General features: G+C 41.4%; 1 protein-coding gene across 50 annotated transcripts in view; it reads left to right on the forward strand.

Annotated features, from left to right (window-relative positions):
• The window catches only part of LOC132704076 (cell adhesion molecule Dscam2), a 75,051-nt gene that overhangs the window by 44,948 nt on the left and 16,984 nt on the right, over positions 1-13,119 (forward strand). For 11 of the 50 annotated variants that reach the window (XM_060673798.1, XM_060673808.1, XM_060673793.1 and 8 more), the window contains exons 7-10: positions 1,477-1,739; positions 1,831-2,412; positions 2,559-2,720; positions 11,586-11,873. In XM_060673798.1, coding sequence (XP_060529781.1) covers positions 1,477-1,739; positions 1,831-2,412; positions 2,559-2,720; positions 11,586-11,873 — 1,295 coding nt within the window. Of the gene's footprint in view, positions 1-787; positions 918-1,476; positions 1,740-1,830; positions 2,413-2,558; positions 2,721-3,919; positions 4,208-4,279; positions 4,568-5,706; positions 5,995-6,092; positions 6,372-6,815; positions 7,104-8,377; positions 8,663-8,816; positions 9,105-9,255; positions 9,547-10,467; positions 10,756-11,223; positions 11,512-11,585; positions 11,874-11,995; positions 12,284-12,398; positions 12,687-13,119 lie in introns of all 50 variants that reach the window. The other 39 variants (XM_060673766.1, XM_060673767.1, XM_060673764.1 and 36 more) reach the window with 19 other exon arrangements.

The raw sequence follows: 13,119 nt of genomic DNA on the forward strand, positions 1-13,119 counted from the left end.
AGGTGGAATCTTTCAAGATGCTCCGATCGGAAAAGACGTAATGATGCCGTGTGATGTTTCTGGATTCCCTGTTCCAAAGTTTAGGTACCTACTCCTTTTTTGTGTAATACATAGTAACTTTTGGTTGATAAGAAGGTGATGGAAGTGTTTTGTTGGCCTGAATATATGTTTATCTCTTTAAACATTTCGTCCTTATTTTTTCTTTATAGGATAAGGTAATAACATTTCCATATCCTATCAAAGGGTTACTGCTCCCATAATAATAATAGAAACCTGAAAGTTTGATAATATTGATTGATTCTAGTTATGGTTATTGAGCCCAAGTTTGTTCATCCATTTGAAATTTCCTTCATCAATTTCAGAACCGACAAATAATTTACCTCCTAAAATTGTTGGAGAAAGAATGCCATGGAAAATCGCAACCTTTCTTCAAGGTAGTGATGGTGTGGTCCTCTGTCCGGTTGTAGGGTACCCTCTGCCTGTTTTTAAGTAAGTGCACTTTCTCGATGTAGTTGTAACCTATCCCAACACAAGTTTTTATCTCCATTCATAACGCTGCCGTTTGCATTTATAGAACCGACCAATAATATTTCCCCAAAATCATCCGTAAGAAAGTATGGAGGGGATATCTTTCAAGACGCTCCGCTCGGCAAAGACATTATGATGCCGTGTGATGTTTCCGGATTTCCCGTTCCCAAATTTAGGTACTAAATATTCGGTGTCATGCTTATCCCAACGTTGGGACAGTCCTAATATGTTATATAATATCACTGATCTTTCTTGGTAGAACCGACAAATAATGTCCCTCCTAAGTCCTCCGGGAGAAAAATCGATGGAAGTATTGTATTAGAAATAGCGTCTAAAAAAGACATCGTCATAACGTGCGAAGTCACAGGGTACCCTGTTCCGAAGTTCAGGTAGGTGCTAGTAGTTAATTTCACTTCGCTTTCCACTCAGAACCCACCGGACAAACAGCTCCACGGATATCAGGTGACGGATTAACGAAAGTTAATATAAGAAATGAATCTCTCATCGCACTATTGTGCGAGGCCCAATCCTTTCCGGCTCCTAAAAAAAGGTACCTTAGCGCCTCTCAGTAAATTTGGCATAATGGGATTTCTATATAGATACATAACACTAACATTTCATTCTGGCATATAATGTTGGCCACTGTAATTAACTGTGGCTTGGTTCAGAGCTCAATAAATTTCATGGATTTGATATCCATATTCTGTCATATCTGCAAAAAAAATTTGAAGTTAGTAACTAAATTTACTGCTTTATAGAACCCACTGGTTCAGTTGGACCTCGCTTGACCACGAGGACAATTGATATTAGGGTAAAAGGGGCGAACGAAACTGCAGTGGCACTCTGCCCTGCTCAAGCATTTCCAGTGCCTTTGTTTAGGTAAAATTTGTAATTCCGCAACGAACATATCGTCATATTTATTGCTAAACGCGATTTCCTTTGTTACAGGTGGTACAAATTTATCGACGGAACGTCAAGGAAACAGGCAGTAGTTTTGAATGACCGAGTGAAGCAAGTGGCCGGGACCTTGATTATTAGAGAAGCAAAAGTTGAAGATTCCGGAAAGTATCTTTGCGTGGTTAACAATTCTGTAGGCGGAGAAAGCGTCGAAACCGTTTTGACCGTGACTGCGCCACTTAAGGCGACTATCGAACCAAAAGTTCAGACGGTCGATTTCGGCCGACCTGCCGTATTTTCCTGCAAATTCGAAGGTAAAATTGTAATCTTGATTAATGCTTGAGATGTTACCCATGATCTATCGTTTGCCTTCGTGATTTTTACAATTTACTTTTTGATTTGCAGGTAATCCTATCAAGACAATTTCGTGGATGAAAGACGGCAACAAAATCGACCACACCGACGCTGTTCTGAGGATAGAAGCGGTAAGGAAGGAGGACAAGGGAATGTACCAGTGCTTCATTAGAAACGACCAAGAAAGTGCAGAAGCTACCGGAGAATTGAAGCTAGGGGGTCGTTTCGAGCCACCACAAATCCGACACGCCTTCAATGAAGAAACCGTACAGCCAGGAAATTCCGTGTTCATGAAGTGTATCGCCAGTGGAAATCCCACTCCTGAAATCACGTGGGAACTCTACGGACGTAAATTGTCCAATAGTGATCGTTATCAGATCGGGCAGTATGTTACAGTGAACGGGGACGTAGTGTCGCATTTAAATATCACGGGCATCCATACAAATGATGGTGGTTTATATAGGTGCGTGGCAAGTTCAAAAGTGGGTAGTGTGGATCATTCGGCTCGTGTTAACGTCTATGGATTACCATTTGTGAGGTCCATGGAGAAGCAAGCAATTGTTGCTGGAGGCACCCTGATTGTACACTGTCCATTCGCTGGACATCCAGTGGAGACTGTTGTTTGGGAAAGAGGTAAGTGGGTGCTTAGATCTACTATGTCAAAACTACAATGAGCTAACAAAAATTAACCAATTTCTTGCGTCTGGAGAGCATATTTTCAATTCTATAAGATGGAGTTTTAAATATCCCATCACACGAAAATATGCTTATTATTTCAGACGGAAGATTGTTGCCAATTAATAGGAAACAGAAGGTGTTCCCTAATGGAACGTTGATCATCGAAAATGTTGAAAGGGCGTCCGATCAAGCGACTTATGTTTGTGTAGCTAAGAATTCTCAGGGCTATAGTGCGAGAGGGTCTCTGGAAGTACAAGTCATGGGTAAGTTGCTTGGTATTATTGATTATAAGCGTATTATGCACATTGTACACTTGTATTTAATATGAAAACAATTTTATTAAAATTAATGCGAAATTATTTTTCTTAGATGAAATTGCGTTAGATAATATTAAATTTATTTACTCTGCATTATTATTCTTATTACCGGTTTTGTGAAATATAATATTTGTTACTTAAAATTATTGCGCAAGTGTATATTGTAATAACATAGTTTAAATACTGCCAAAGTCTTTTTTAAATTATTTCTGGCTTAATGAATGAGAAAATATTTCAGTTTTTCAAGGCACATTCCATATTTTTAAATAATTAATATTAGTTTTTAATATTCACATTTTTTTCTTTTTATTTGTCCAGAAGGTAAATTTCCTACAAACTTGTAACAAAAGAGCTATTTCCCAATGCAAAAGACTTTGGCGGCAAATAATTTTTTTTTATTTCGTTTAGCATATAATAATGGCGAGTACATCGTGACCATTATTACAGGAAAATAATCACAATTTAGTAATGTTAAACAGGTAAGATTTTATTTTCTTGGTGCAGTGTACATCATGCTTTCTCTTTAACAGAGTTTAGCTGCTTTATTAGCCACATCATGTCGAGTGGTATACAGGAGAGGCCCATGTGTTAATGTGTAGTCCCCATTGCAGTGGCACCAGTTATAAGTCCCTTCCAATTTGACGGGCCCCTAAATGCAGGCGATAATGCCGTTCTGGCTTGTTACGTTTCTAAGGGCGATCTACCTCTCAAAATCAAATGGTATCATAACGACAGACACGTCACGCATCATTCCAAAGGAATATCGACCTCGGTGTTTGGCAGTCAAGCAAGCATTCTCAATATTGCCAGTATCGAGCCTCATCATAAAGGAGATTATGCTTGTATTGCCACTAACGCGGCAGGAAAATCCAAATATATTGCTCATTTAGACGTCAATGGTAGATCTTATTGAACGGCTTTAGTTATTTTTCTTTTTCTTTTGTACCTATCCCAAACCCACAACCGTTTCTGGATGGAAGGATCTACCAATAGACTAGGTATATTGTTTGATTAAAATACTGCACAAACCTTTCTTCGGCACAATAGCATAATATTTTTTTTGTCCAACTAAATTTCGGTTGGTGTTGCATATGATATCATTTTAGTTCATTGCTAACACCCAGTGTCTGATTTTTGGTTTATAGTTCCCCCGCAAATAACTCCTTTTACTTTCGGGACGGAAGTCGTTAATTCTGGTGATATGGCCAGTACTCAATGTGCTGTGGCTAAGGGAGACCTGCCTTTAAAGATACATTGGTTGTTTAATAATCGCACTGTTGAGGTGTTACCCGGAATCAATGTGGGTCAATACAATAAAAGAATTAGCTCTCTTAGCATCGACTCTGCAACTCATATTCATTCCGGAACGTACGAGTGTACTGCTGAAAATTCTGCCGGGAGGTCCAGCTATTGGGCTATTTTGAACGTCAACGGTACATGTATAACAGTTTTATTTTAATGGATAAAGTCGGATAAGTAGCCTTAACCCTTCGTTTACTTTACAGTACCTCCTCAAATTCACCCCTTTGACTTTGGGTCAGAAAGCGTCTTTTCTGGCGAACTCGTAACGACTACGTGCGCCGTTACCAAAGGCGACCTTCCTTTGAAAATCATTTGGTTTTTCAACAACGAGCCTATCGATTCTCTACACGGCACCACGGTGGGCCAGCTAAACCCAAAAATGTCCACTTTAAGCATAGAATCGGTTTCCGAGATACATTCGGGAGAGTTTTTGTGTATCGCCGAAAATCCAGCGGGAAAGTCTAGTTACTCCGCGATATTGAACGTTAAGGGTATATTTTCATTTTTAAACAAAGCCTTTAAAATTTTTAGTACCTCCACAGATTCATCCCTTCGATTTTGGCGAAGATAGTATTTTTTCCGGGGAGCTTGTTAGCGCTACGTGTGCAGTTACAAAAGGAGATTTTCCCTTAAATATCACGTGGACTTTTAATAACGAATCAGCCACTTCTATTCACGGTGTCACTGTGGGGCAAATGAACAAAAAAGTTAGCACGTTAACCATCGAGTCGGTGGCTGAAATACATTCGGGACTATTCGCCTGCATTGCAAGAAACCTGGCGGGGGAATCTAAGTATTCGGCAGTTTTGAATGTTAAGGGTACCTAAAAAGCTTACTTTCCAGCATTAGCTAACGTTTTCTTTCCCATATCCTTGATTTTGCCGTTGACTTTTAGTGGCTCCGCAGGTGCATCCGTTTGATTTTGGCGACGACAGTGTGTTTTCCGGGGAATTGGTCAGCGCAGTGTGCGCCGTCACAAAAGGCGATTTTCCGTTGACCATATCTTGGCTTTTCAATGGAAAACCGGCCTCCCACTCTTACGGAATCACCACCGGGCAAACCAATAAAAAAGTCAGCACTTTAACTATCGACTCGGTCGCGGAATCGAATTCTGGAAAATATACCTGTTTCGCCAACAACTCAGCCGGAGAATCTAGTTTTTCCGCTTATTTAAATGTTAAGGGTATCTAACAATGCATTTATTTAATAACAGTCCTGAACCCCGTTTTTCCTTTTGTTCATTGAAAGTATAATTTTGCAGTACCTCCTCAAATACATCCCTTTGATTTCGGCGAAGAGAGCGTATTTTCCGGTGAACTAGTCAGCGCCATGTGCGCCATCACAAAGGGAGACTTTCCCCTTAACATTTCTTGGTATTTCGATAACACTCCTGCCACTTTAATCCATGGTGTCACTGTGGGACAAACAAATAGAAAAGTTAGCGCGTTGACCATCGATTCCGTAGCGGCCATTCACTCCGGGACCTACACCTGCGTCGCGGAAAACTCTGCCGGCAAATCTACCTATTCGGCAACCTTAAACGTGAAGGGTATTGAAAGTTTCATTTTTCCCCCTACCCTTCCCGAACCTGCTCCCTCTAACAAACATGGGCCTCTGTTTCTTATTTCAGTACCACCTCAAATAATACATTTCGATTTTGGGGACGACCCAATAAACGCCGGCGAATCTACTTCCGCTATATGCAGCATAAACAAGGGCGATTTGCCTGTTAATATTTCGTGGTTGCACAAAAACATCAGCATTGGTTATATCGACGGAGTGTTGGTAACTAAAGTCGGTACAAAGGCGAGCACCGTAACGATAGATTCCGTACAAGGACACCACGCTGGCGTTTTCACATGCGTTGCCGAAAACAGAGCAGGATCTTCTTATTATTCTGCCAAATTGAACGTCAACGGTATATACTTCACGCTGCATGTAAAATTTTGTCCCAGTTGATCCATTCCTCGTCATATTAGATTCTATTGGGTAAACATGATGCGTTTATCGTTCTAGTACCTCCGCAAATTTTGCCATTCGATTTCGGTGAAGATTCCGTAAATTCTGGGGATTTGGCTTCGTCAATTTGTTCGGTACATAAACCCATAAACATTTCGTGGTTGCATAACAATATAAGCATAGGGTATATTGACGGGATCATGATCACCAACGCGGGCAAGAAAGTCAGCACTCTAACTATAGACTCTGCTGACGCAAGCCATTCAGGCTTGTACACTTGCGTGGCTGAAAACAAGGCAGGGGTATCGAGATATTCCGCAAAACTGAACGTCAATGGTAAATGGTGGTAGGAGTTACATTGCACATGGGCCTGCTTTTTCGTTTTTTTTGGGTAATTTGTTTGAATTGCACTTACAGTTCCGCCCCATATCATACCTTTCGATTTTGGAGAGGAATCAGCTAACACTGGCGATCTCGCTTCTTTAACTTGCTCAGTGCACAAAGGAGATCTTCCGATTACAATTACATGGCTGCATCAGAACCAATCAGTCAACACTAATAACGGAATTTCCGTATTTCAAAATGGCAACAAAGTTAGTTCTTTGACTATCGATTCCGTCAACGAAGAGCACAGTGGATCGTACACTTGTCTGGCGACGAACATTGCTGGATCGACTAGTTATTCTGCGGTTTTAAACGTTAACGGTATTTTATAACGCAATGTCAAGGTTAAATTTAAATTCGCCCCTTCCACTCTCACATCCTGGCATTTTTTTCCAGTAACCCCACAAATTTTGCCGTTTGATTTTGGCGAGGAGTTGGTGAATTCTGGAGATTTCGCTTCGCTGACGTGTTCAGTGCACAAAGGGGACCTACCAATTAATATTTCGTGGTTGCACAATAACATTAGCATCGGTTACGTGAATGGTATCATGATCAGCAACGCAGGAAAAAAAGTGAGCACTATAACGATTGATTCTGTTAACGAGCATCATCGAGGGCTTTATACTTGTGTCGCTGAAAACAAAGCTGGCGCGACCAGTTTTTCGGCAATTTTGAATGTCAATGGTAACGATGTGTGATGATTTTTTTTTACATGGGCCTCATCCTAGACTCATTAACTCACTGCACCCTCCTTTACAGTTCCGCTTCAAATTTTACCTTTCAGTTTTGTAGTATAGGTATAAGAATATAAGGCGGGGATATTTGCTTCTAGTCACTTCAAGCGTCAATTCAGATGTTCACATTTTGGGAAGAATCTGGTTTATGGTAAAGTCGCAAATTTGATTTCAGTCGCTCCGCAAATATTACCATTTGATTTTGACGAGGAGTTGGTGAATTCTGGTGACTTTGCATCACTTAGTTGTTCGGTACATAAAGGAAATTTATCTTGATCATAACAATATTAGTGTTGGATACGTAAATTTTATTTTAGTCGCTCCGCAAATATTGCCATTTGATTTTGGCGAGGAATCCGTGAATTCTGGTGACTTTGCATCACTTAGTTGTTCCGTACATAAAGGAGATTTACCCATCAATATTTCTTGGTTACATAATAATATAAGTGTTGGATACGTACAAGGTATTATGATAGGAAACGTAGGGAAGAAAGTCAGCACTATAACTATAGATTCAGTCAGCGAAACTCACGTAGGAACTTACACTTGCATTGCTGAAAACAAAGCAGGTGTAACTAGTTTCTCGGCCACTTTAAATGTCAATGGTAATATTATTCGGAACTATTTATAAGCATTTTTAATACTTTCCTCATCCCATATTAATTTTTCTCGCCTTTTCCATTAACTAAGTGTCCCTTTTAAGTGGTGGTTCTATTTCAGTGCCTCCTCAAATTATTCCGTTTGATTTCGGCGAGACGTCTGTAAATTCTGGCGATTTAGCTTCTTTAACGTGCTCAGTTCATAAAGGAGATTTACCGATGGATATAACATGGCTGCATAATAATGTTAGTATTCGTAATGCCGAAGGCATCATGATTACCCATGCTGGCCAAAAAGTTTGCGCTTTGACAATAGATTCCGTGACTGAGAACCACGCGGGAAGCTATAGCTGCGTCGTCGAAAATAAAGCTGGAAAAGCCCACTTTTCTGCCAAATTGAATGTTAATGGTATTGTCGAATTTGATTTGTCCCGCGATTGGTCTTAAGAAAGAGCATGATGGATCCTTTCAATTATACTAGTTATCATCCCCCCATAATTGCCAGATTATTCAAACTATCCACTTGAACGATGATCAAAGAAACCGGTGATTTTTTGAAACGAATGATTTTTAAATCTTTTCAATGTTTTAAGTTGTATAAATTATGGAACGCGTTACCTTTCAGTTCCTCCCCAAATTTTACCATTCGCTTTTGGAGAGCCCACAATTAACGCCGGTGATGTAGCATCGGCTACATGTACCGTTTACAAAGGAGATTTACCTGTAAACATAACTTGGTTGCAAAACGGAAGTCCTATTGGGGATATTGAAGGCCTTTTTATACAGCTGCACAAAAAGGTTAGTGCGCTGTCCATTGACGATGTCAACGAAAGACATTCAGGAAATTACACCTGCATCGCACAAAATGGTGCCGGAATTAATATGTTCACCACGGACCTACACGTTAATGGTACAGTGGCCTTTGAATCCGGTTTTCACTCATTGTCAATCCCATCCCAACCCTTAAATGCCAAAACTTATATACCTCTTCACTGCAGTTTACTTAAGATGTATTCCTGTCATCTCTAATCAGCAAATCACCTTGGTCTTGATCAATTTTCCAGTTCCACCTCAAATTTCTCCATTCGACTTCAGTGATGAGTCCATTAACTTTGGGGATTATGCATCTGTGCAGTGTTCCGTACACAAGGGAGACTTGCCGATTAATATAGCTTGGTTGCATAACAACATTAGCATAGGTTACATCGAGGGTGTCCAAGTTACCAAAGTTGGTAAAAAAGCTAGCTCCGTTTCTATCGACTCCGTTACCGAAGCTCATGCTGGCATTTACACCTGCTTGGCTGAAAACAGTGCCGGGAAGGCTACCTTTTCAACAGAACTACACGTAAATGGTATTTAAACGACTTTTGAAAGTGCATGCGATACTTCCTACGATTTCCCATGATACCCTTAAACGGCAAGAACATGCTTCGAGTTTTTGAACTAAGAAAACTATAGTTTATAGTGTAGTTCAACATGGGTCTCTCCTGTTTCCAATTTTAGTTGCCCCGCAAATACTTCATTTCGAATTCGGCGAAGAGTCAGTCAATTCCGGAGATTCGGCTTCGTTGACCTGTTCTATAAGTAAGGGCGATCTTCCCATGACCATAATGTGGCGTCATAATAACATTTCTTTAATGTCCGACTTATATGGAGTTATGGTTTCTAGAGTGGCTAAGAAGCTCAGCACGCTAAGTATTGATTCCGTGCAAGCCGAACATACCGGCACTTATACCTGCGTAGCTGAAAATGCAGCCGGCAGAGCTATGTACTCTGCAGACTTACACGTCAACGGTACAAAGATAGTCATTTGTGTGCAAGAACATTTAGTTGTAACCTTGTCCTCCTACAAATATCCCCCGCACCATAAAAAACGCTGTACCCTTTGACTTTTTCATAGTGCTGCCACATATATCTCCATTTTCTTTCGACGAAGACGCTAATACCGGCGATAACATTCAACTTCAGTGCTATGTGAGCAAAGGAGATCTGCCGTTGTCTTTCTCGTGGTTGTTGAACGGTCGATCAGTGGACGAATATTTTGACATAAACGTGGCCCTTTTCGGCAAAAGAACATCCGTTCTGAGCATAGATAGTGTTGGCGAAGACCATGCTGGCAATTATACGTGTTTGGCTTCTAACAGAGCCGGAATTTCGAGCCACACAGCAAAATTATCTGTGAAGGGTATCTAATAATTTCATGTTATTTGCATGGGGTCTTTTATATCGGTGGTACATAAATTGCTTGCTTTCCAGTTGCGCCTAAAATCCATCCCTTTAGCTTTGGTACCGATCCGTCATCTACAGACGAAACCGTTACTGTACAATGTACAATTTCTACGGGAGATTTGCCAGTTGTTTTTTCGTGGCTCTTCAATGGACGACCCACGCATCAAACCGAGAACGTCAACGTTGCCCCTTTCGGGAAGAAGGTGTCAGTTTTAAATATAGATAACATAAGCGAGGAACATGCAGGAAACTACACTTGCATTGCTACAAACAGGGCGGGAGTAGCCAGTTATTCGGCGGAATTGATAGTAAAGGGTACTTCGCATGTAAAAGTTTAAAGGCAAACCCAACACTTTGTCCCCAAAACTCATAGATCCAGTTCGCATCAACAACGGTGGAAAGTTTTGTTTCTTTGGGTGTTGCTTGATGAAAAATGTTAGAAGTGGCAATGCTGTTCGTAATCAATCTATGTTTCTATTTTTATAGTCTTACCTCAGATTTCGCCATTCGAAATGGGAGATGGTGTGGTACATGCTGGTCAGTTTGTTCAGGCGACTTGTACCGTATCCGAAGGTGACATTCCGTTAAACATTACGTGGTTTTTAAATGGAAACAAACTAGAAATTTTTCCTGAAATTGCCACTACACCTGTGGGGAAAAGAATATCTCTCCTTTCGATAGAATCCGTATCTCATAGCCACGCTGGAAATTACACCTGCCACGCGAAGAACTTCGCAGGAGAGGCGGATTTCACGGCCGAACTTCGCGTCAAGGGTGCCTCCATTTTTGTGTTTGCACGCGTTTACGTATCAAATCTGATTCCCGATCATTTCAACCTTTCCAGTGTCCCCGCAAATCATACCGTTCGATTTTGGTCAGGACCCCGTAAATTCGGGAGAGTTCTTGCAAGTGACGTGCACCGCCAAAGAAGGCGATTTACCCATCCAAATCGAGTGGCTATTTAATAGTCAAGAACTGCCACTGTTTCCCGAAATATCTGTCTCTTCCGCCGGACGACGAGGTTCGGTATTGTCTATAGAGTCCATATCGTACGACCACATGGGGATGTATTCTTGTTTGGCTAAAAATCCTGCTGGGAGGGCGATTTATTCTGCCAACCTGACGGTGAATGGTTCGTAAATGTGCATGCAGATTGTTTATTCGTTTAATTTTTTGTCAGCCACCATATCCTTTACATTTTCCAAAAGACTCATGGTTCACTATGCGATTTTTCTTTCTTAGTTGCACCTCAAATAGCTCCGTTTGACTTTGGTACCGAACCAGCCCACGAGGGGCAGTCAGTTCAAGCGATGTGCCTCGTTTCGGAAGGCGACCTACCCTTGCAAATTAGTTGGCAGTTAAACGATCAGGATTTTGACGAGTTCCTAGGCATTACTCCATTTAAAGTCGGAAAACAGAGTTCGGTCCTAGTCATAGACTCGGTTACATACGCCCATGCGGGAAACTACACGTGCAGGGCCGCAAACAGGGCGGGAGAAACCGCGCTGACGTCAGAACTGCAAGTTAATGGTTATTTAGTGCATCACTTGTTTAACTCGCATTTTCCGCTCACAAAATCATGACATCCTCCGTCCTCCTTGCAGTACCTCCCCAAATCGCCCCATTTGATTTTGGCGAGGAGCCGGTAAACTCTGGCGAGATGGTGTCTGTATCTTGTACGGTGACCAAAGGAGACCTTCCCATCGGGATAAAGTGGACTTTTAATGGTAAATCCGTCGACCCTTCGCAAGGGATCAGTATAGTACGCACTAGCAAACGCATTGCCCAGCTAAACATCGAAGACGTTGATTATTTTCATAGTGGAGAGTATGTGTGCGCGGCGAAAAATCCCGCAGGAGTGGCCAGATACTCCGCTTACTTGCGCGTTAACGGTACATTAGGATGTGTTAGTTTAGATTTCAATACACGTTTGTGTTATTTCCGTTTTATGTTTCCGCTCGCTATTTTTCTCTTTACATAATCGGCACAATTTTAATCCTGTACAATGTTAAAGTGTCTCCCAGGATCACACCGTTCTACTTTGAAGACAATCCGCTTCACGCCGGTCAATACGCTCAAATCAATTGTATCGTGTCTGAAGGTGACTTACCGATTACGATAGAGTGGAAGTTAAACGGCGAAGATATCGACACCTATGCGGAAATTTCGGTATCGAAAGTCGGCAAAAGGAGTTCGATCTTGACTATCGAATCGGTATCCTACGCCATAGTCGGGAATTTCAGCTGCCACGCTAAAAATCTCGCCGGAGACTCCTCCTATGTTGCCACACTGCAAGTAAATGGTTAATGCACCTTATCACTACGATTATCGCGTGTCTCAGCTCCAGTTTCCTTAAAACGACCCCCAAATCCATCACTTCGCGGTTCGGACGTTTCGAATTATGTTTTTTATTTCAGTAACGCCTCATATCGTGCCGTTCAATTTCGGCAACACACCCATCTACACCAATCACGCTACCCAAGTGACCTGTTTGATTTCTGAAGGCGATTTACCCTTGGAAATATCTTGGAGCTTCAACGAGAACCCCTTAACCGTTATCAGTGGCATAAGTGCAATGAAAGTCGGTCAAAAGGCTAGTTTGCTCCTTATAGATTCGGTTTCCGAAGAGAACGCCGGAAATTACACCTGTCATTCTCGAAATGTCGCTGGATCCGCATCGTATACGGCGCCTTTGAACGTTTATGGTATTCTTTCCGTTATGGGATCTCTTTTACGTTCAGCTAACCGAACTTCTTGAATAAATCTGTGGTTCTTGTGCGATTCTTCCGTTCGTCTCTCGCAACAGATTTATTTGAAGAATGATGTAATTTAATTTTCTCGTCTGATTACACACCGGTTTCTACTTTTGCACTGAGTGTTAACAAGTTTAAAATCGACTGAAAACGTTCCCAGCATACGAACCTATGCCCTTCCCGATCGGTCCCGCCCCAATGCTGGGAATTTTGGTTAGGGTCTCCCGTTATCCAATTCCTTGCACATTTGCCATCCCCTCCTTGCATGCGGTTTATGTTTCACATCCATTTCGTTTTCGCGAACAGCTAGCGAGACTTTGGTAGACTAAAGCGACTAAAACTGTTTTCCAGAATCTCGTTAGTAATAAGAAGTATCAACAATTAT

Source organism: Cylas formicarius, unplaced genomic scaffold, assembly GCF_029955315.1.
Source record: "Cylas formicarius isolate icCylForm1 unplaced genomic scaffold, icCylForm1.1 PGA_scaffold_6__28_contigs__length_40554024, whole genome shotgun sequence".
NCBI lineage: Eukaryota > Metazoa > Arthropoda > Insecta > Coleoptera > Brentidae > Cylas > Cylas formicarius.